Source organism: Dendrobates tinctorius, unplaced genomic scaffold, assembly GCF_039654945.1.
Source record: "Dendrobates tinctorius isolate UK_male_01 unplaced genomic scaffold, ASM3965494v1 ptg000083l, whole genome shotgun sequence".
NCBI classification, from domain to species: domain Eukaryota; kingdom Metazoa; phylum Chordata; class Amphibia; order Anura; family Dendrobatidae; genus Dendrobates; species Dendrobates tinctorius.
The window spans coordinates 19,655,019-19,675,614 of NW_027361751.1; the positions used below are offsets into that span (position 1 = coordinate 19,655,019).

General features: G+C 44.5%; 1 protein-coding gene across 8 annotated transcripts in view; it reads right to left on the reverse strand.

Moving 5' to 3' along the window:
• The window catches only part of PIK3R1 (phosphoinositide-3-kinase regulatory subunit 1), a 51,762-nt gene that overhangs the window by 4,311 nt on the left and 26,855 nt on the right, over positions 1 to 20,596 (reverse strand). The window contains exons 2-14 of one of the 8 annotated variants that reach the window (XM_073584191.1): positions 13,728 to 13,820; positions 13,277 to 13,351; positions 10,701 to 10,832; positions 9,973 to 10,174; positions 9,788 to 9,867; positions 2,671 to 2,776; positions 2,092 to 2,190; positions 1,804 to 1,984; positions 1,586 to 1,711; positions 1,214 to 1,356; positions 875 to 1,051; positions 706 to 774; positions 25 to 192 (exon numbers count right to left, since the gene is read on the reverse strand). In XM_073584191.1, the coding sequence (XP_073440292.1) occupies positions 25 to 192; positions 706 to 774; positions 875 to 1,051; positions 1,214 to 1,356; positions 1,586 to 1,711; positions 1,804 to 1,984; positions 2,092 to 2,190; positions 2,671 to 2,776; positions 9,788 to 9,867; positions 9,973 to 10,174; positions 10,701 to 10,832; positions 13,277 to 13,351; positions 13,728 to 13,820 (1,651 nt within the window). Of the gene's footprint in view, positions 1 to 24; positions 196 to 705; positions 775 to 874; positions 1,052 to 1,213; positions 1,357 to 1,585; positions 1,712 to 1,803; positions 1,985 to 2,091; positions 2,191 to 2,670; positions 2,777 to 3,320; positions 3,513 to 4,377; positions 5,327 to 9,787; positions 9,868 to 9,972; positions 10,178 to 10,700; positions 10,833 to 13,276; positions 13,352 to 13,727; positions 13,821 to 20,596 lie in introns of those variants that run through there. The other 7 variants (XM_073584190.1, XM_073584189.1, XM_073584188.1 and 4 more) reach the window with 7 other exon arrangements.

The window sequence follows — 20,596 nt, forward strand, 5'->3', positions numbered from 1 at the left end:
GATGCGTAGTGAAGCGATACGTACACCACAGAGCAGGCGTAGCACCCTTGCTTGCTGCTCTCCCGCACAAGGAATGTTCCATCTCGCTTTCCACGTAACAGGCTCTCAGCTTGACTTCTGTTAATATTCCCTACGTTCCACGTCCTTTCGTCATGGTGGGGTAAATCCTCATCTTCCACTGTGGAGTACTGACTGCTAAGTGGGGAAGAAAACAACTCGTTTAATTAAAAGGCTTTTGAAAGGTGAACAGCAGTGGTCGGCACTGGGCCCTCTATCCACCGGTAGAGTGGAGGATGTGTACATCAGGATATATCCCTGGCTCGGTCTTCCAGACTGGCGGTCCAGCTATTGGGTAATGCCATGTTCTGGTGACTGGCAGAGCAGTTTGATAAACGTACACATTTCTTAACATTCCTCTAGACAGACTATGAACTCGGGATGTATTATAACACTACACCTGTTCTCTCATGCTGGAAATGCCTGCGTTAGGTGTATTTCATCCTCATTAAGAGGATTTATTCGGTATGATCTTCAGTTATCAGAACAAAAAGAATCTCAATTGGTAACCTATACTGGGAACTTGTTTGGACATATCTATGGTAATAAACTTTAGGCCGCACTGGCTGGTAATGTATTTTGGGAAAGGGCATATTAATTAAGCCTAGCAGCCCCCTACCCACATGATTACAACTTAAGGACACTTACTCTTCTGCATTTTCTGGGCACAGCCACTCGTTCAGCTTCTTCTGTCTTACTCCTTTTTGTGTCAACCACCTATTGCACAAAGAAAAGGAGCAAAAAAAAAAATTAGTGAAGAGACCAGAGTTTATTATATTCACAGCAAGCAGACAGGTGAAGGTGGAGCAGGACTTACAGTAAGTACTGGTCTCTGGTCTTCCTCAGCTGTATCAGGTCTGGTTTTATACTATTCATACGTTTGTCTATCTCCCTGTATTCAGCGGCTTGCTTCTTCAGGTCTTCTTCCAGCCTTCGTTTACTGTCAACGATCTCGCTGATCCGAGACTTTAATTTTTCGTAATTATGAAGGATTCTAATAGGAAAGAAAAAAAAATAAGTTACTATTGATTGACATCTGCATCTACAAATAAATATATAGTTTTCATTATTAAGAAAGGAAAATTGCGTTCTCGAGTTCTTAATGGTCTGGAGACAACCCTCAAAGAAGAAACTTTACTTCTGTTGTGCAACGTACCTTTGAATTTCCTTCTCATTTCCCTCCCGTCTGAACTTCTCGATGTACTCCTTGCTATACTTCTCTTGGGTTTGACACTGTTCCTCAAATATTTTAATGGTTTCATTAAATGCTTCGATGGCAGTTCTTTTCATTTGGATTTCCTGGAAAAATCAAAGCGGATTCGGTCATCAGCAAATATACCACTTTGCAGATATTTCGTTCACTCGGTTTTTGATGTAGATTCTGAAGAGGATCCACTTTAAAATCTACACCAAAAAAAAAACAAAAAAAAAAAAAACATCTGAACAGATATCCCTTTACTGGATATTTCATGGTAACCAAAGAAACGTCCTTAAAAAGTTGCAGCTTGTAGAAAATGTGCAGCCTTACCTGAGAAGTCCTTGTATAGTCCTCATACAGTCGATCATATTCCTGGTTCTTCTCTTGGAACTGGAGGTGATACTCGTGCAACTTCTTTCCAACAGCTTCAATACTGTCTTCTTTCACCACTTGATCCTTAAAAAAAATAAATAAAGGGATATTGGTGACTTCTCTACGCTGTCAGCACAAAGGAACATCAGGTGGACGACCACAACTTCTATATTTACCTGCTGGAACCTGGATACTGGATACAAGAGCTTAACATCTAGTTTAGGGTTATACTGGGCCAAAGACTCGTTCCGGTAGTGGATGATTAGCTCGACCACTGAGTTGAATGTCAGCGGGTCAGAGAAGCCATATTTGCCATCTCGATGAAATATTTTAATTAGTTTGTTATTTCCCCCTTTCCTGAAAAAAAAAAAAAAGGAATGAATGTCAGCTATAGATATGGAAAAGACAAGTCAAACCAAACTTCAGCTGATGCCAGGAGACATCACACACAACATCCTCCTCACCTTAGTGTAAGTGTGTAATCCCCAAGCATTTTTGTAGATGCATCTCGTACCAAGTAGGTACCATCAGTGGTATCCCGAAGTTTCTCATTTACCTCCTCCCTGTAAAAAACATTTATTAAGTTAGAAATATGAAGAAAGCCATTAATGGAGGAGGCAAACCAACAACGTATACTGCAGGGTGACACTAGTCACACGTCTAGACAGGGTCGCTGCAATAGGATAGTGCCATTTGCTACACAATGATCATTTTGACAACTATTTTTTTGTCTATTCACTTAAAGCATTCGAAGCTGGAGCCAGTCAAGGACCCCGACAGTGGAGGCAGTCAAGGACCCCAACACTTAACCCATAAGTGGGCGTTACTTGGAATCCCGAGTGGCTGCACAGAAACTTCTATATTTACAGCATTTCTAAGTATAGTCAGCCACCGCTCGTGGTCTCCACACGTCTAGAGACGCAACTAATTATTGCATTTCTTCTAAGACGACTCGAGGAGGTGCAGAGCTTTCTTCTACAAGTTTTAGACCTAGCACGGGGGCCCATGCAGGCAAAAGCAGCAAACAATGGGTTTGGCATTACCTTGAGATATCTCCCCAGTACCATTCAGCGTCCTGCAGCGACATGCTGTGATTAGTACCGTTATTTGTGACAGCAGTGGTGGATTTGGGAGGTTTTGGAGGCAGTGCTGAAAAAGAAGAAAAAAAAAAAATAAATAAAATGATGTTAACCTAAAACGAGGTCACGATCTAATAGGTCACAAGCGACAGAATAAAATCAACGTTGCTAGGCAGAACCTGCCTTCATTGAATTGCAAAGCAGGTGAACAACGTAGGGTTTGAAAGTAGTACTTTCTGAACAAAAGAAAAAAAAAAATGCAAAAAAAAATAAATAAATGACACTGATAACTGCACTGAGTCACGCTGCTAAAGCATCAATCTGTGACCCAGATACGTCTGGCACTAATCTCTATAAAAGACGACACTTTAATCTGGCTCAGCATCATCGCGGCAGCTGAACGCAATGAAAAAGAGCACTGGGTTTAACCCCTAAAACACCCCCTAACCCAAGAACAATAGGCTCCGTAAGACTGAGGTATACTGACGGCTAACAAAAGGGAGCCAGCGCCGAGGAGAACAAGTGCAGCGGCACTCGGTATAACAAAGAACTGTGTAAGAGGACACAATAGAGGTCTGGCGCGCGCACACACCCACACGTGCAGCACACATTACCTGGCGTATCCATCTCTATGTAAAACATCAAATCGCCCTCAAACTGCGAGTCAGAGCTGTCATAATACTGTGGGACCCCGTCGTCCAGGCTCCACATAGCGTTGCACATTGTAAGAGGAGCTGAGCCCTCCGATGAAATGGTGTCTTGGAATTCATTTAAAACCTTTAAGGGGGCTGCACTGAAACCCATTACATCATCATCAGAGCCGTCCCATCCATTGGACCATTAATGGGCCACTCCTGTCTCTTGCAGGCAGATTTTACACTGGAGATTTGCATTTGACAGCACCATAGAAAAAAAAAAAAAAAAAAGAGCACGCATGCAATAAAAGTTTTTTTTGTTTTTTTTTTTAATGTAGCTGCTGCATCTGATAGCATCGCTTGCAAAATGCAATTCCCTTTTTTTTTTTTTTTTTTTTTTACGAGTGACATGGTACGGTCCGTGGCTGGCAGCCCGATGAGCTGATCTCCTGCGGCACGTACCATTGACACTTTCCTTTCTTCTTGCACATGTACGGCCAGCAGAGCCCCAGCTGCACGCAGACAACTAACAGCCCAGGGGGCGAGACAAGGCAGCAGCTTTTATGGAAAGGAGGCAAAACAGAAGAAAAAAAAAAAGGTGCAGAAATATTTGCAAATGTGATCAATCCCCTACTTGACGGCAATTTAAAACTGGGAAATTGCAAAAGTCTTCACGTTCCTAGAAAACAAAGCGATTCTCCAGATATGGATCCTAAATATGTACCTCAACAAAAAAAAAAAAAAGCCCAGGATTATAAGTGGGGCAATGGGGAGAAAGCACACGCACTCCCTGGAGCCACTTGTTAGAAAGTGTTAAAAAAAAAAAAAAAAAAAACACTGGTCGCCCAAACCAGTCCAGCTTGCTGGGAATGTCTAGGCATGGTTGAGGGAAGGAACAGGTAAGTGATGGACGCAGGTAGAGCAGAGCGGCAGTTTAACCCCTTCTTCAGCCTCAGAAAAGTCACTGAACTACGAGTCGGGTACACGAAGGAGAGCAGACAAAGGGAGCGAGTGTCGGGATGGGGAGCGTACTTACTCAGGATGTCGTGCATTGTCCTCGGCTTTTATCAATCCCCCAAAAAATAGAGTGAAAAAAAATAATAATCCAGAAAAGGAAAAAAGAAATAAATTAAAACATCAAGCAATTTCCAGAAAAAAATAGAAGAAAAAGTGCTTTGTATAATCCCACATTCAATTCCGTTAAGGATCCCACAGGCAAAGTGTCGGCGGCAGCAGCTCCCCCAGCTGCGACTCTCGGCTCAGAAATCAGACCTGGGCGCCGGGTGCGCTGGAATCTAGTCCTTCATTTCCAGTTAATGATTAAAAAGTGAAGGCGAATTCAGTGCAGCGCTGGCTGCCAGGAGGGGAGGGGGAGAGACTCTGGCTTGCACGTCTCTCAGAGATAAAGATCTCAGTTTCATGATTAACTCAAGCAGGTTCAAATATTTGCTGAGCTAGGGATTTGGGGAGGTGGGGAGGACAGAGAAGAGGCTGTCAATCACCGGGGCGAAGCTGTCATCGGCTAACAAGTGGCTGGTGCAGGGAGCAGATCTGGTTTTAGCTCAGTAACTGAGACGACCATTGTGCAGGGACTTAAAATAGCCTCTGTCACTGACTGCGAGGAGCAGGGCTCCGGCGGAGGGGAGCAGACCGACAGCGACCACATTCAGGAAGTTGGTTCAGCAAAAAAGAAGTGCAAGGGAACAGTAGCGAAACAAAAAAAAATTGCTTCTAAGAAAGACTTGACAAGTCTACACACATCCCCCCACCCCACCGCGAAACTACCCCGAGGCAAGGACAGGTACTCTGCGGCTGGTTAACCCCTGCACTGCCGCCCTGCACCCAGCTATTCCTGCCTTACAGAGCGTCCGTGACTAATCGGTTTACTGCGGGAGGATAGACGAGCATTGTTCTGCCCGTACTCCCGCATCACGTGTCGGCCGCTCTGTGCATCCTGCAGACCTCGCCGTATAATAGCGCTGCTATCTTCTTATGACAAAGGACAAATGCCACCAAGATTAATATGAGGATCTGCCGTGTAGATCAGCGGTCACGAGACTTTTGTGTCGCCGTGTGCAGCGATTACACAGGTCAACGAAAAAAAATTTTTTTTCTGGTGTCCAAAATATTTTAATGAATTTGGGGTATTTTTGGGGTGCTGATTCTGAATATGTCATCAGTTTTGCCAGATTGGCTCAAGTTTTTGAGATTTTTGGTATCTTATTTATAGCACTTGTTGGTAAATGCGACGCATCATCTCATTAATTTCTTTGGATTAGTACTTGAACTGAGCAGTTCTCAATATAGTTTTGTGTTAATTAGTGTTCTAAAAGTTTGTTCATAGCTTGATTTTTGCACTAACTTTATGTTGTTGTCTGTTTTCCAGTGAAAAGCATGAACTCATCATGAAGAAGTTGTCTTAACGATCCAGACTCATTCTGTTACATTTGTGGTGAATATACACTGCCAAAACATAGAAGAAACATAACACACTTCGTAAAAAAAGTGTATTTTGCCTATTTTGGGGTTATGCTTGGGGACCAAGACAAGTTTTGGGCACCACACATAGTGTGCAAAGCATGTATCGAATTATTACGAAAATGGAGCAAAGGACAAAGAAAAAGCTTCAAATTTGGTGTTCCAATGGTGTGGAGAGAGCCAAAAAATCATCATGATGACTGTTATTTCTGTGCAGTGCAAGTGCAAGGATTCAATAAGCATAAGAAACGAAAATGGGAGTAACATGGAATCTGCAAGAAGGCCTGTCCCTCATTGTGAAGATGTGCCTGTACCTGTGTTTACCATAAATAACAGTCATCATGATGATTTTTTGGCTCTCTCCACACCATTGGAACACCAAATTTGAAGCTTTTTCTTTGTCCTTTGCTCCATTTTCGTAATAATTCGATACATGCTTTGCACACTATGTGTGGTGCCCAAAACTTGTCTTGGTCCCCAAGCATAACCCCAAAATAGGCAAAATACACTTTTTTTACGAAGTGTGTTATGTTTCTTCTATGTTTTGGCAGTGTATATTCACCACAAATGTAACAGAATGAGTCTGGATCGTTAAGACAACTTCTTCATGATGAGTTCATGCTTTTCACTGGAAAACAGACAACAACATAAAGTTAGTGCAAAAATCAAGCTATGAACAAACTTTTAGAACACTAATTAACACAAAACTATATTGAGAACTGCTCAGTTCAAGTACTAATCCAAAGAAATTAATGAGATGATGCGTCGCATTTACCAACAAGTGCTATAAATAAGATACCAAAAATCTCAAAAACTTGAGCCAATCTGGCAAAACTGATGACATATTCAGAATCAGCACCCCAAAAATACCCTAAATTCGATGAAATATCTTTGGCACCAAAAATGCTGTTGACCAGTGTTATCTGTGGCAGGGCTGAACGCCAGCAGATGGCCTAACTGACCTGGCTGCCAGAACGGGGCTGTGATAAATGACCCACCATAAAACACAGATATTACATGCGACAGCGCTACAGATGGACGTTGCCGTACACATCCCAATCCTCCTCACTCCTGTGACCTCAAAATGTCACAAAACCCGGACGTCTTGACAACAGATAGTAGCCGATCTGTTGCAAAGTTGATCCGCCATATTGGATTTCTACAAGTCCATCCTGCCGAACCACATATCTGTATCCCATCAGCAAAAGACGCAGATCATGGCAGAGAATGGGGAACTGTAGGACATTGTCCAACCAAGGAGACGAGTCTTTCAGAAAACAGCCATTTGAGATGCCCAATGTACGGTGCCAACATGGGAAACCAAGAGCCGGGTCACACGGCACCAATGAAACCAAGATGTTGTTAACTCGCCTGTCCCTTTTTTTTTTTTTTTTAACATGATTGCACTATGTAACCAACCGCAGCTTCTAGGGCACAGAATTAAAGGGACGGTATTTCTGCAGTTAATAAAGCAGCAGCCGGCGGCCTCAGCTCCATCATGGAGACTGGAAAAAATTTCACATCCTGAGAACAAAGGCTCCAACATGACGACACTTACTACCGGGCTCCCTCTGGTGGTCACAGAGGAGTATGACCGGTACAAGTTGTCGGTCGCACTTTAACTGCATCTAAAAATGACGTCATTGTAAAAAGTGTGCAAAAACGCAAGAATCAGAGGACTGCACAGAAACACAAAAGCAGAAATGACTATTGAATTAACATCATGGCTTTAAAAACATTAAAAGCTATCATTTTGAGACAAATGCATACATGCAAGAGAAAAAAAAATGATAAAGGAGTGAGGAAAGCATCTAGTGACTTATGCAATGAATATTTGACTAAGAAAATCACCTAGTGTCAATCTCCACTCGGCGGAGGTGCACCCGAGGACAGATGGATGCTTTACCCTGCAGTACGGCGCGTCTCAGGTCGACACAGAAAATATGTGCAAACAGGTCTTGTTTTACAGCTCAATTATAGATGTAAATGATATGGGCTAAGAATATATAAGTGCATCTGCTGACTGGCCTGAAGTACGAAGGCACAACACGACCCGTGTTATCAAACAGCGACACCATAAACATCCACGCCCGCCGCCAAGTTTCCGACGAGTCACAATTCTCGTCTCCGAAAACTTTCCAGATTCCACGATGACCCAAGACAATGGAGACAAGGCTGATCTCACATGGGAGCTGCGCCCGTCACAACAGTCCAGATCCCCACACACATAACACGGGTATACACGCCAATGCCATTCACTGCCAGGAATACACACACTGCAGAACCAGACCCCAACGCTGCACAACAGATCCACCTTAGCAATGACACTACCTGGACTTTGTGCCAATTGCATTTCCTTCTGCAATTTTGTTTTTTACTTCCCACTAACGAGATGAAGTCTGTTTTTTAACAAAAGCTAAAAGAAAAGTTATACAAAAAGGAAGAAAGTAAACCCAGCCATGCAAAGGACCATTGCTGATGGAGGGGCAGGGTCTCATCTAATAAGGGGCAGCACTGCTACACAGAAAAGGTCAAAAGAGAGAAGCAATTAACCAATAAATCCTTCCCATCGGAATAGCTGAGGAAGACACCTGGAGAACCACAAAAATTCCTCCGGGGGAATTCGGCAGCCAGACGTCACCCTCCCCACACACTCCAGGCGACAGGGCTCAGAGATTAACAAAGCCAGAAAAAAAGGGCCAAAAAACTAAAAATTAATGCAAAGACTGAAAAAGAAAAAAAAAAAAAAAAATTATATATATATATATATATATATATATATATATATATATATTGCAGTATATTCTGTTTCTTGCCAACATTACTCTGCAAGGCTGAATTCCCCCTGCGCTCTAGACTGGCAGTCACGAATGCAAGAATCCATGTGGTCTTCTGCACGTTCTCTGGTGACGTGCACAGGATTTAACAAGATGCACGAGAACAGACGTCTGTGGAGGAGCTGGGAGCCTCTAATTATTTCATAAAAAGTAGAAGCGGCCTGGGATGACTGCCAGATATCGCCATGAACTGCTCCGTGAACAGATCAAAGTTCATTTTCAACTTGTGCAAGCGGTAAAACATTGCGAAAGACAAAGATCCTACCAAATCAGGTTCCGGTAAAAAACAAATCCTATACGCTGAAGGCTTCATTCAGACGTCCGTGAAAACACAGGTGAAGTATGGACCGCGATCAACGGACCAGTCATGGGTCTCCAACTAGACGTGCCTGTTACGGTCGGATAGGAAGACCCGAGGTTGGTCCTTATATCATGGACGTCTGAATTTGGCCTAAAGAGCCTCAAACATACCTGTAGCCAGCACCTAGCTGCAAATTATTAAACTATAGGCTAACTAAGGTAATCTTACAGCAGATTTTAAAGAGGTATTCCCACCTGGGACATAGGTCACAGATGCAGAACCTTATTAATTTTGCATTGTGAGGAATGGACGTAGCTTTGAGTGCTATGTAACGCACTCGAGAAGTTTGAGAACTTTCATAGTAGTGTATGGCGAGTGCAGCACTCCAGCTGGCACAAGGTGGGCCAGCCTTCACATTGTGCGAGTATGACGAGTGCAGCACTCCAGCCGACACAAGGTGGGCTAGCCTTCACCTTGTGCGAGTATGACGAGTGCAGCACTCCAGCCAGCCGTAAATGTCTAAAGTGAGTAAGCACCTATAACACCTCTAACGTTAGACATACAAAGTGAGCTCTCAGCCAAAAGACTAATAATCCTTATGCTTAAGAGAATCAAAAAGTACCCGCCACAAAAAGTGAGAAGCAGCAGTTTCACCACTTATATGCTGCGTTCACAGATGTATGCTACAATCCATTCCACGCCCAAAAGGACCCGCATTGTACAGCTGCTGGCCCCTCTGGCAGTCACTGATCTTTCTAAGAATTTTACAAGCAGAAGCCCAAAAGGCAGATTTCATTGCAATCTTGTAAGCAAGGGAAGAATGGCCGTACCTGGTGCTGCTTGCTGCTCGTTCCATTCACTGGCAATAAGAACTTCCAGAATCTGAGTGCTGTATTCGGGGCCTTCCGTGCTGCAACAAAACACAGAAAGAAAAGTCAGAGTTACATCAGGCATTAGCTGATCCTATAGCATCAGTAAGGATGGCGCTGAGCCCCTCCATAATGCTGTTACCTACCTCCCTAGCTGGTTTCTGAAGAGAAGTGGGCTGAAGATTTCGGCCAGTAGCTTTGCACTTAACAAGTTTTTGCTGGAACTTTGACAAAGTAGAAAGAAATGTTTCAGCATGTACTGGAGGGTGAGCCAGTACTGTTGGGGCACATTCGCAGACTGAATGATCTTCCGCAGGAGCTGAGCGTAGTCGTCAGAGTTCACCGATTCTGCTGGCAGGTAAAAAAGAAGGTTTAGTCCAATAGTCACACTAGATCCTGCATCCTGAGCGCCGCCGGCAGAGATTAAGAAGTTGACCTGAAACTGCAACTATAGACTACACGAATTAGGAGGAGTGACACTGACTGAGAAGCGGCACCCACAGCTCCTGTTCCTCTGTAAAGGTTATCAGATCAATATCCTGTCCGGCAGCATGTGACAGAACGCCAGGTTTGTGGGTTGATACCAAGAACGTCCTTACATTTGCTCTGGCTGGACTTTGTGAAAAGATAAGCGTCGCAGCGAGCAGCAGGTGTCGAATCCTGCGAAGGCTCATGAGCCTGGAACACCGCGTCCTCCCCAAATAGAAGCCATTTGCCAGCGCTGATAAAGGTTAACAATTACCTCTCTCTGCACTCAGACAGAGGAGACCTTCATGTCGTTAACCATTACACGACGCCTCCTCGAAATTAAAGTGAGAAAAAGCCAATACGGATGCTGGACGTAATAAAGAGCGGTGACGGGCAGAGTTCTCACCTCGGACAGCAGACAGCATTTCATTGTAGGTGGCTGCGGGAATGACGGGGTTCGGCAGATCCAACAGGAATCTCTTCACTGCGTCACTCAGAGTCGGGACGTCGAAATGTTCGTAATCGTTCGGCGCAGTATCTGGGAAAGAGAAGGAAAAAAAAAAAAAGAAGATCAAAGGATGAAATACGTACAGGAGCAAATCACGTATCACAATGGAGGCGCTCAAAGGTAAAATCTACCTAGCGGTTCTTCTAGTTTTCACTCAGATGGGAGTGATCATTTGCAGACGACGGAAAGCAAAGACCCAATACTGGCTGCAAAAGAGCCGGCGACAAGGTTATAGAAGGCGATTTTAACAAGTCCGTGTTTTGCCTGTCAATATTTTGGTATAAACACACAAAGGCTTTTTATAAAAGGGAGGGGAAGGCTCTGGGCAAGGAAAGCGTATGACAAAAAAAAAAAAAAAAAAAAAGTCAGGAGACTACAGAAACGTGAGCAGAAAATATAAAGAATAAACAGTGAGCTTCAGATTTCTGCAAATACAGAGCTTTCATTCCATCCGAGGGCGGAGGAGGGGGCAAGATGAAGGCGGGTGACTACTTTTTGGAGTGTAAAGCTGGAGTCACACATAGCGACTTACCAGCGATCCCGACAACGATATCAACATGTCAGGATCGCTGTTAAGTCTCTATGTGATCGCTGGTGAGCTGTCAAACAGACTGCTTCACCAGCGATCAGCACAGCGATGCCGAGCGTCTGGCATCGCTGTGTTCGTTAGCGCTGATGCCATATCCCTGTAAAAAAAATAGAATTAAAATAAAAAATATTGCTATTCTCACCTTCCGACGTCCCGCGCAGCCATCCTGCCTCTCTCCACGCTCCGGTCCCAGTGATCCTTTGCGAGAATGACCACGAGAATGTCACGGTCTCGCGGCAGCGCGATGTCTCGCGGTCATTCGTGCAAAGAATCACTGGGACCGGGAGCGTGGAGAGAGGCAGGATGGCTGTGCGGGACGTCGGAAGGTGAGAATAACAATATTTTTTATTATTTTTTACAGCTGATCGCTGGTCTCCCGCCTGTCACACGCAGCGATGCGTGCTGGCCAGCGGGAGACCAGCGACGAAAAATATGTCCAGAGGTTTCTTGCAGCGATCAGCGATACTGGCAGGGGGGCCGGTCGCTGATTGCTGTCACACACAGCGATCTCGCTGGTGAGATCGCTGTTGTGTCACAAAAGTTGTGACTCAGCAGCGATCTCCCTAGCGAGATTGCTATGTGTGACTCCCGCTTAAAGCTTAGAAGGGTTTGTCCGATCGCAATATCATTTTAATGTAGTTTTTATATTTTTTTTTTTTAAAGCCATGGATTGATTAAAAATATTAAACAGGGGAATGCTCACTTTCCGGCACCCCAGCGGGTCCCGCGCAGGTGACAAAAAGAGCGCATGACCGCAGAAACATCTCGGTGCTGTGACCTCCTCATGGGGCAGAAATCGCTACCAAAGCAGACCTCCGAAGGGGGAGTACACCTCCGCTAATTTTTTATTTTTTTTTTTAAACATGAATTTTTTTAAAAGTAATAATTTAACGAAAGATTAATAAAATAATGGCTAGTTAAGGAAAAAAAAACAAAACTCTGCAGTGGGTGACATCTTGTAAGTTTGATGTTCAAGAACCCGTAAAGGAAAACCTGAAGGAATCTGAGCGAATTCTGGATCGCGTGGTTTCTGGCGCCATCTACTGGCAGAAACATGGAACAGCCCGACAGAAATATTCAAACTGGTCACGATTGTCCTGGTCACACAGCGTTACACCCATTCAGATCACACTGCAAACAATTCAGTCTTCACATGACAGCCTGACATTAGCAAATAGGGCAAAGGTAAAATAATGCTACATAAATAATATACAAATTGCCTCTTCAGAAAGAAAGAGGACTTTTACTCTACAGCGCCACCTATTGGTAGTAGCGATCCTACAAGTCACAATCAACCCTTTAACGAGTCTTGTAGTATGACTTAGGATACAAGCCAAATCAGAATCTCAATTGCTACATAAATAAAAATATAAACACAGTAATCACCTAACACTGATTCCTGTAGTTAGATTTTATGGTCTCCATGGTATCTGCGCCATCAATGACATGCTTTTTATAGCACCCTAAAACATACTAGGCTGGGAGACCCCTTCAGATTACAGACCTTCGCCCATCAGAAAAGGACACTAAATATTCCATGAAGTAGGATTATGCTGTAGTTAAAGGGGTTTCTGTCATCTTCTTGTGTGTAAAAATCACAAGATTGTTTTCGAGAATGGAAGGAGTTTTAATTCTATAGCTAGTCTACCGGAAAAGTTCTTCGCTATAGAGCTTGTAAGTGCAGCTCTGCAGCTGGCACAATCCTTCTGCCCCTCCACGCTGCCTATGCTTTCAGTATCAGAGGGGGCGCAGTATGGGCTAATGTTTATGGTCTAAACAGTCAGTCAGTCATCAGGAGCGCAGTGTCCCCCCGGCAAATAGGAAGCCAAGAGGCTGGGGGAGCGCCATGCTCCTGAAGATGCAATAATCGTTCTTGTTTTTGTACCATAATCGATGTTCTGGCGGAGCTCGGCCACACTGATGGCGCTCTGGGTTCTGTACAACGATGTGGAATCCAAGCCTGAAAGAAAAAGATGAGCGACACTTGTCACAACATTCACTCGGCACACAATGGAGAAGACGTCGGCTTCTAGTGACTTTTATAAGGAGTCTTGGAAAGCTTCATTTATTTGACAGGTTCTGCTGCGCAAGTCTCCGATCAGAAAGTTTTTTCTTATTTTTATGAGTCACATACTTTGCTCATCTGATTCCTTTATTTTACAGCTGGAGATCTGAATTTTCGGTGCTCCCGATGACAGCTCAGTAAGTGAGCGGGGGGTCTAGCTGGGGATGGCCATAGTACAAATATATATGTTTTTTACATTTTTTCCCCTGCTATGTTAATGCTGCACAAACACCGTGATCGAGGGAGTCAGGATGATGAATGCAATACATACCTTTTCTTTCTATGGTCTCGATCAGCTTGGTAAGGACTGGCGGGGCCAGCTCTGGTGATGAGAACTGTTCGGCCAGATCGGGAAGCATGAAAGCTACAGGAGAAAAAAAAAAAAAAAAAAAGGTCATTAGTTCTCAGCTACTTAGAAACCAGAGAGTTAACGTTTAAACTCTGGGCAAACACTTTATATTTGACGAGTCTGAGCAAATGGTACATAAATCAGAGATGGCCACGGGAGACAAGGCGGTGTCATCACCTGCCGCGCTGGACGCACAGCAGTATGTGTGGCGTGCGCTTACAGCCACAAGCCACTAGGGGAAGCCAGAGATGAGGGTGCAATGGACGATGCTGAAGTGTGCAGCGCACTGATGTGTTTTGGGGGCAGGTATTATAGGGACAAAGCAGGATAGGTTAAGAGGTCTCAATTCTTAACCCCTTGCTGTCTTATTTACATCCTGTATTTAATACAGAATATTTTAAATAAATAAATCTATACTCATACTGGCGGACGAGAATGTGTATAACTTGCACTAGAATACAATTACAATGGAGGAAAAAACGGAGAAAAAAAAAAAAAAAAAGGCTTAGCAGCTGGCAGTGATACCTGCTTTTTTTTTTTATAAACGCCCATTCATTGCAGAAGTGGAGCATGAGGGAAGCCATATTTAAACAGGCACAAAAAAAAATAGAAGGTTCCACTCAGCAGCTTGCGCAGCTCCATCTGCTTATTTTAGAAGAGCTCACGAGCCGGATCCAACTAAAACATAGTGGGAACAGGAAGCGCTCGCACACTGGAAGCTTTTAGGGCGAGACGGCACATTATAAGCAATGCACAGCTGTGGCAACAAGGGCAGGGGGTGCGAGCGGTCAGGATTACTGCAAGGTCTCCGCACCGTTTCCTTAAAAGCCGCCATTATTGGACTTCACACAGGAGGAAAACCAGCTTGCATTTATTCGGCAAGGAATCTAATTAAGAGGATCGGTTTTGGGCGCTCGGGTTCTGACGAGGAGAAACCTGCTATTTTTAAACAGCATTAAAAAAAGTTTCAAAGCAAAAATCAATCCAGAAACACCCCCCCCCCCCCAAAAAAAAAAAAAAAAAAAAAAAAAAGAAATCTCAGCTAACACTGTTCCCCCGCAGCCCGGCGTTCTCTGTGCTGGAACCCCTTTAATAGTTTAGGCGTCCAGATGAAACAAAAAGCGCCATATAGAAAGACTTCATTACAGCCAGAGACAAGAGAACAATTAATCCTCCGCTTACAGGAATTAAAGAATAACCCCGCTTAATCCGGGCGGGCAGCTAGCCCGCCGCTCACAGAGACGTGCACAATCAGCAGCGGAGGAGAAGGGCAAAGTGCGGGCACCACGCTGCCAGATTAGTACCGCGGGAGGAGATCGCTGCCACATGATCGACTGGAAATTCCACACGCAGATATATTTCATGAATTTCCAGGAGACAGCAAAACGAGAAGCCTTCAGCTTTGATGTCGGCCAAAGAGAAAAATCCGGGAATTGTCCCTCATGCTTTACATACCCTGCACTCCCCAAGAGACATGTGGACACACTCATTTCTCATGTCAGTAAGTAATAGGGTACCAACATCTAGGCCAGGGGGTCAGCAAGACGCCATTGTCAGGACATGCTGAGAGTTCTAGCTGGAGCAGCGCACACCGTCGTGGCATGCTGGGGACTGTGGTCTCACCGCAGCTGGCGTGTCACATGCCATCAGAGCCTGCGAGGAGCCGTAGCTTCACAGTAGCCGGAGTGCTGCACATCGTCATGGGCATGCTGGGGCTGTAGTGTCACAGCAGCTGAAGGGTCACATGCTGGCCAGCCATGCCAAGAGCTGCAGTCTTACAACAGCTAGTGTGTCAGTGCATGATGAGGGTTGTAGTTTAAGAGGTGGCGGGTCATATTGTTGCTAGGACATGAGGAGTTGTAGTTTCACAGCAGCTGCAGCGTTGCGGATCGTCATGCTGGGGGTTGTAGTGTCACAGCAGCTGGAGTGTCACATGCTTGTCAGGGAATGCCAAAAGGTTAGTCATACAGATGGAGTCTGTTAGGGCATGATAAGGGTTGTAGTTTTATAAGACGTGATATGGTGTCAGGGCATGATGAGGGTTGTAGTTTTATAAGACGTGATGTGGTGTCAGGGCATGATGAGGGTTGTAGTTTTATAAGACGTGATATGGTGTCAGGGCATGATGAGGGTTGTAGTTTTATAAGACGTGATGTGGTGTCAGGGCATGATGAGGGTTGTAGCTTTATAAGACGTGATGGGTGATATGGTGTCAGGGCATGATGAGGGTTGTAGTTTTATAAGACGTGATGTGTGATATGGTGTCAGGGCATGATGAGGGTTGTAGTTTTATAAGATGTGATATGGTGTCAGGGCATGATGAGGGTTGTAGTTTTATAAGACGTGATATGATGTCAGGGCATGATGAGTGTTGTAGTTTTATAAGACGTGATGGGTGATATGGTGTCAAGGCATGATGAGGGTTGTAGTTTTATAAGACGTGATGTGTGATATGGTGTCAGGGCATGATGAGGGTTGTAGTTTTATAAGACGTGATGTGGTGTCAGGGCATGATGAGGGTTGTAGTTTTATAAGACGTGATGTGGTGTCAGGGCATGATGAGGGTTGTAGTTTTATAAGACGTGATGTGTGATATGGTGTCAGGGCATGATGAGGGTTGTAGTTTTATAAGACGTGATATGGTGTCAGGGCATGATGAGGGTTGTAGTTTTATAAGACGTGATGTGGTGTCAGGGCATGATGAGGGTTGTAGTTTTATAAGACGTGATGTGTGATATGGTGTCAGGGCATGATGAGGGTTGTAGTTTTGTAAGACGTGATGTGTGATATGGTGTCAGGGCATGATGAGGGTTGTAGTTTTATAAGACGTGATGTGGTGTCAGGGCATGATGAGGGTTGTAGTTTTATAAGACGTGATGTGGTGTCAGGGCATGATGAGGGTTGTAGCTTTATAAGACGTGATGGGTGATATGGTGTCAGGGCATGATGAGGGTTGTAGTTTTATAAGACGTGATGTGTGATATGGTGTCAGGGCATGATGAGGGTTGTAGTTTTATAAGACGTGATATGATGTCAGGGCATGATGAGGGTTGTAGTTTTATAAGACGTGATATGATGTCAGGGCATGATGAGGGTTGTAGTTTTATAAGACGTGATGTGGTGTCAGGGCATGAGGAGGGTTGTAGTTTTATAAGACGTGATGTGTGATATGGTGTCAGGGCATGATGAGGGTTGTAGTTTTATAAGACGTGATGTGGTGTCAGGGCATGATGAGGGTTGTAGTTTTATAAGACGTGATGTGGTGTCAGGGCATGATGAGGGTTGTAGTTTTATAAGACGTGATGTGTGATATGGTGTCAGGGCATGATGAGGGTTGTAGTTTTATAAGACGTGATATGGTGTCAGGGCATGATGAGGGTTGTAGTTTTATAAGACGTGATGTGGTGTCAGGGCATGATGAGGGTTGTAGTTTTATAAGACGTGATGTGTGATATGGTGTCAGGGCATGATGAGGGTTGTAGTTTTATAAGACGTGATGTGTGATATGGTGTCAGGGCATGATGAGGGTTGTAGTTTTATAAGACGTGATGTGGTGTCAGGGCATGATGAGGGTTGTAGCTTTATAAGACGTGATGGGTGATATGGTGTCAGGGCATGATGAGGGTTGTAGTTTTATAAGACGTGATGTGTGATATGGTGTCAGGGCATGATGAGGGTTGTAGTTTTATAAGACGTGATATGATGTCAGGGCATGATGAGGGTTGTAGTTTTATAAGACGTGATATGATGTCAGGGCATGATGAGGGTTGTAGTTTTATAAGACGTGATGTGGTGTCAGGGCATGAGGAGGGTTGTAGTTTTATAAGACGTGATGTGTGATATGGTGTCAGGGCATGATGAGGGTTGTAGTTTTATAAGACGTGATGTGGTGTCAGGGCATGATGAGGGTTGTAGTTTTATAAGACGTGATGTGGTGTCAGGGCATGATGAGGGTTGTAGTTTTATAAGACGTGATGTGTGATATGGTGTCAGGGCATGATGAGGGTTGTAGTTTTATAAGACGTGATATGGTGTCAGGGCATGATGAGGGTTGTAGTTTTATAAGACGTGATGTGGTGTCAGGGCATGATGAGGGTTGTAGTTTTATAAGACGTGATGTGTGATATGGTGTCAGGGCATGATGAGGGTTGTAGTTTTATAAGACGTGATGTGTGATATGGTGTCAGGGCATGATGAGGGTTGTAGTTTTATAAGACGTGATGTGGTGTCAGGGCATGATGAGGGTTGTAGTTTTATAAGACGTGATGTGGTGTCAGGGCATGATGAGGGTTGTAGCTTTATAAGACGTGATGGGTGATATGGTGTCAGGGCATGATGAGGGTTGTAGTTTTATAAGACGTGATGTGTGATATGATGTCAGGGCATGATGAGGGTTGTAGTTTTATAAGACGTGATATGGTGTCAGGGCATGATGAGGGTTGTAGTTTTATAAGACGTGATATGATGTCAGGGCATGATGAGGGTTGTAGTTTTATAAGACGTGATGGGTGATATGGTGTCAGGGCATGACGAGGGTTGTAGTTTTATAAGACGTGATGGGTGATATGGTGTCAGGGCATGATGAGGGTTGTAGTTTTATAAGACGTGATGTGTGATATGGTGTCAGGGCATGATGAGGGTTGTAGTTTTATAAGACGTGATATGATGTCAGGGCATGATGAGGGTTGTAGTTTTATAAGACGTGATATGATGTCAGGGCATGATGAGGGTTGTAGTTTTATAAGACGTGATGTGTGATATGGTGTCAGGGCATGATGAGGGTTGTAGTTTTATAAGACGTGATGTGGTGTCAGGGCATGATGAGGGTTGTAGTTTTATAAGACGTGATGTGGTGTCAGGGCATGATGAGGGTTGTAGTTTTATAAGACGTGATGTGGTGTCAGGGCATGATGAGGGTTGTAGCTTTATAAGACGTGATGGGTGATATGGTGTCAGGGCATGATGAGGGTTGTAGTTTTATAAGACGTGATGTGTGATATGATGTCAGGGCATGATGAGGGTTGTAGTTTTATAAGACGTGATATGGTGTCAGGGCATGATCAGGGTTGTAGTTTTATAAGACGTGATATGATGTCAGGGCATGATGAGGGTTGTAGTTTTATAAGACGTGATGTGTGATATGATGTCAGGGCATGATGAGGGTTGTAGTTTTATAAGACGTGATATGGTGTCAGGGCATGATGAGGGTTGTAGTTTTATAAGACGTGATATGATGTCAGGGCATGATGAGGGTTGTAGTTTTATAAGACGTGATGGGTGATATGGTGTCAGGGCATGACGAGGGTTGTAGTTTTATAAGACGTGATGGGTGATATGGTGTCAGGGCATGATGAGGGTTGTAGTTTTAGAAGACGTGATGTGTGATATGGTGTCAGGGCATGATGAGGGTTGTAGTTTTATAAGACGTGATGTGGTGTCAGGGCATGAGGAGGGTTGTAGTTTTATAAGACGTGATGTGTGATATGGTGTCAGGGCATGATGAGGGTTGTAGTTTTATAAGACGTGATGTGTGATATGGTGTCAGGGCATGATGAGGGTTGTAGTTTTATAAGACGTGATGTGGTGTCAGGGCATGATGAGGGTTGTAGTTTTATAAGACGTGATGTGGTGTCAGGGCATGATGAGGGTTGTAGTTTTATGAGACGTGATGTGGTGTCAGGGCATGATGAGGGTTGTAGTTTTATGAGACGTGATGTGTGATATGGTGTCAGGACATGATGAGGGTTGTGGTTTTAAACAGCTGTAGGAGTCGGAGATGATGAGTGCACAGGCTCCTGACTCTACTCAGTCTTGAATGGCTGCTACCAGAGAACAACCGATAGACACCAGATACACATTTTCCCAAGATTGAATATGCTTCAATAACTCCTATGTAAAAAGCTGTAAAATATAAAAGTAAATGCGGATTCAGCAGAATTGATTGTGACCCCCTCCCTGCCTCCTTAGCCCCAGATCAGCATGGCGGGGGCCTGTGCTATTACGGCACCTTCGCGATCATGGCGGACGTGTTCGTTCTGAGCTGGGACAGGAGTAACAACCCCCTCTACCGCCAGTTCGGAGATGAAAACTGCAAATGTTGGACTCTGCAGCGGGACGGTGAATAGCCCCTTTATATTTTAGGAAGGGAGACAGGAAATTGTAATTGCAAAATTTTCAGTGGCAGGGGATGTGTGATCGAGGCTTGGAGAAAAAAAAAAAAAAAAAGGAAAGGAGGGGACATCAAAATGCAGAAGTCCCCGGCGCGAATAAATAAGTCCACAGAGCAGAAGCAGGAAGCCGGATGGGCTGGTAGCGCACACTGCCCACCTCTTACCAGTGATTAAAGCCGCCGAGAAAGGCAAACATAGAAGAAAGCCAGGAGCAGAAAAGAGCCCTCTGTGTCTAGACGTGACCCCCATTACATGTTTTGTACCTGCCACCAGAATGTGTGCTTTCTTGCAGCTGTTCTGAAAGACGGCCTGCAGCTTCGGAGCGCTGAATCCCCCTTTCAGAAACTTGGCAACCTTGCTGATCCCCTTGCTACAGTCCTCAATCAGTTTCTCGCTGAGCGCAATCATCTTTCTTGCCCCCCTTAGCAGGACTTTGGCGTTCAGGTCACTGTCTGGGCACCATCAGAAGCTCCTCATGGACGAGTGAGCGCGGTGGGATCTCCAGGCAGGTAGTACAAGAAGCCTGTCAGTGACATGTCACCCACGCAGCATTTTCCACTAAATCTATTTTTACTTGCATGGAGCGGCAGCAAATCAGTAGGCTTCATAGATCAAGATGCC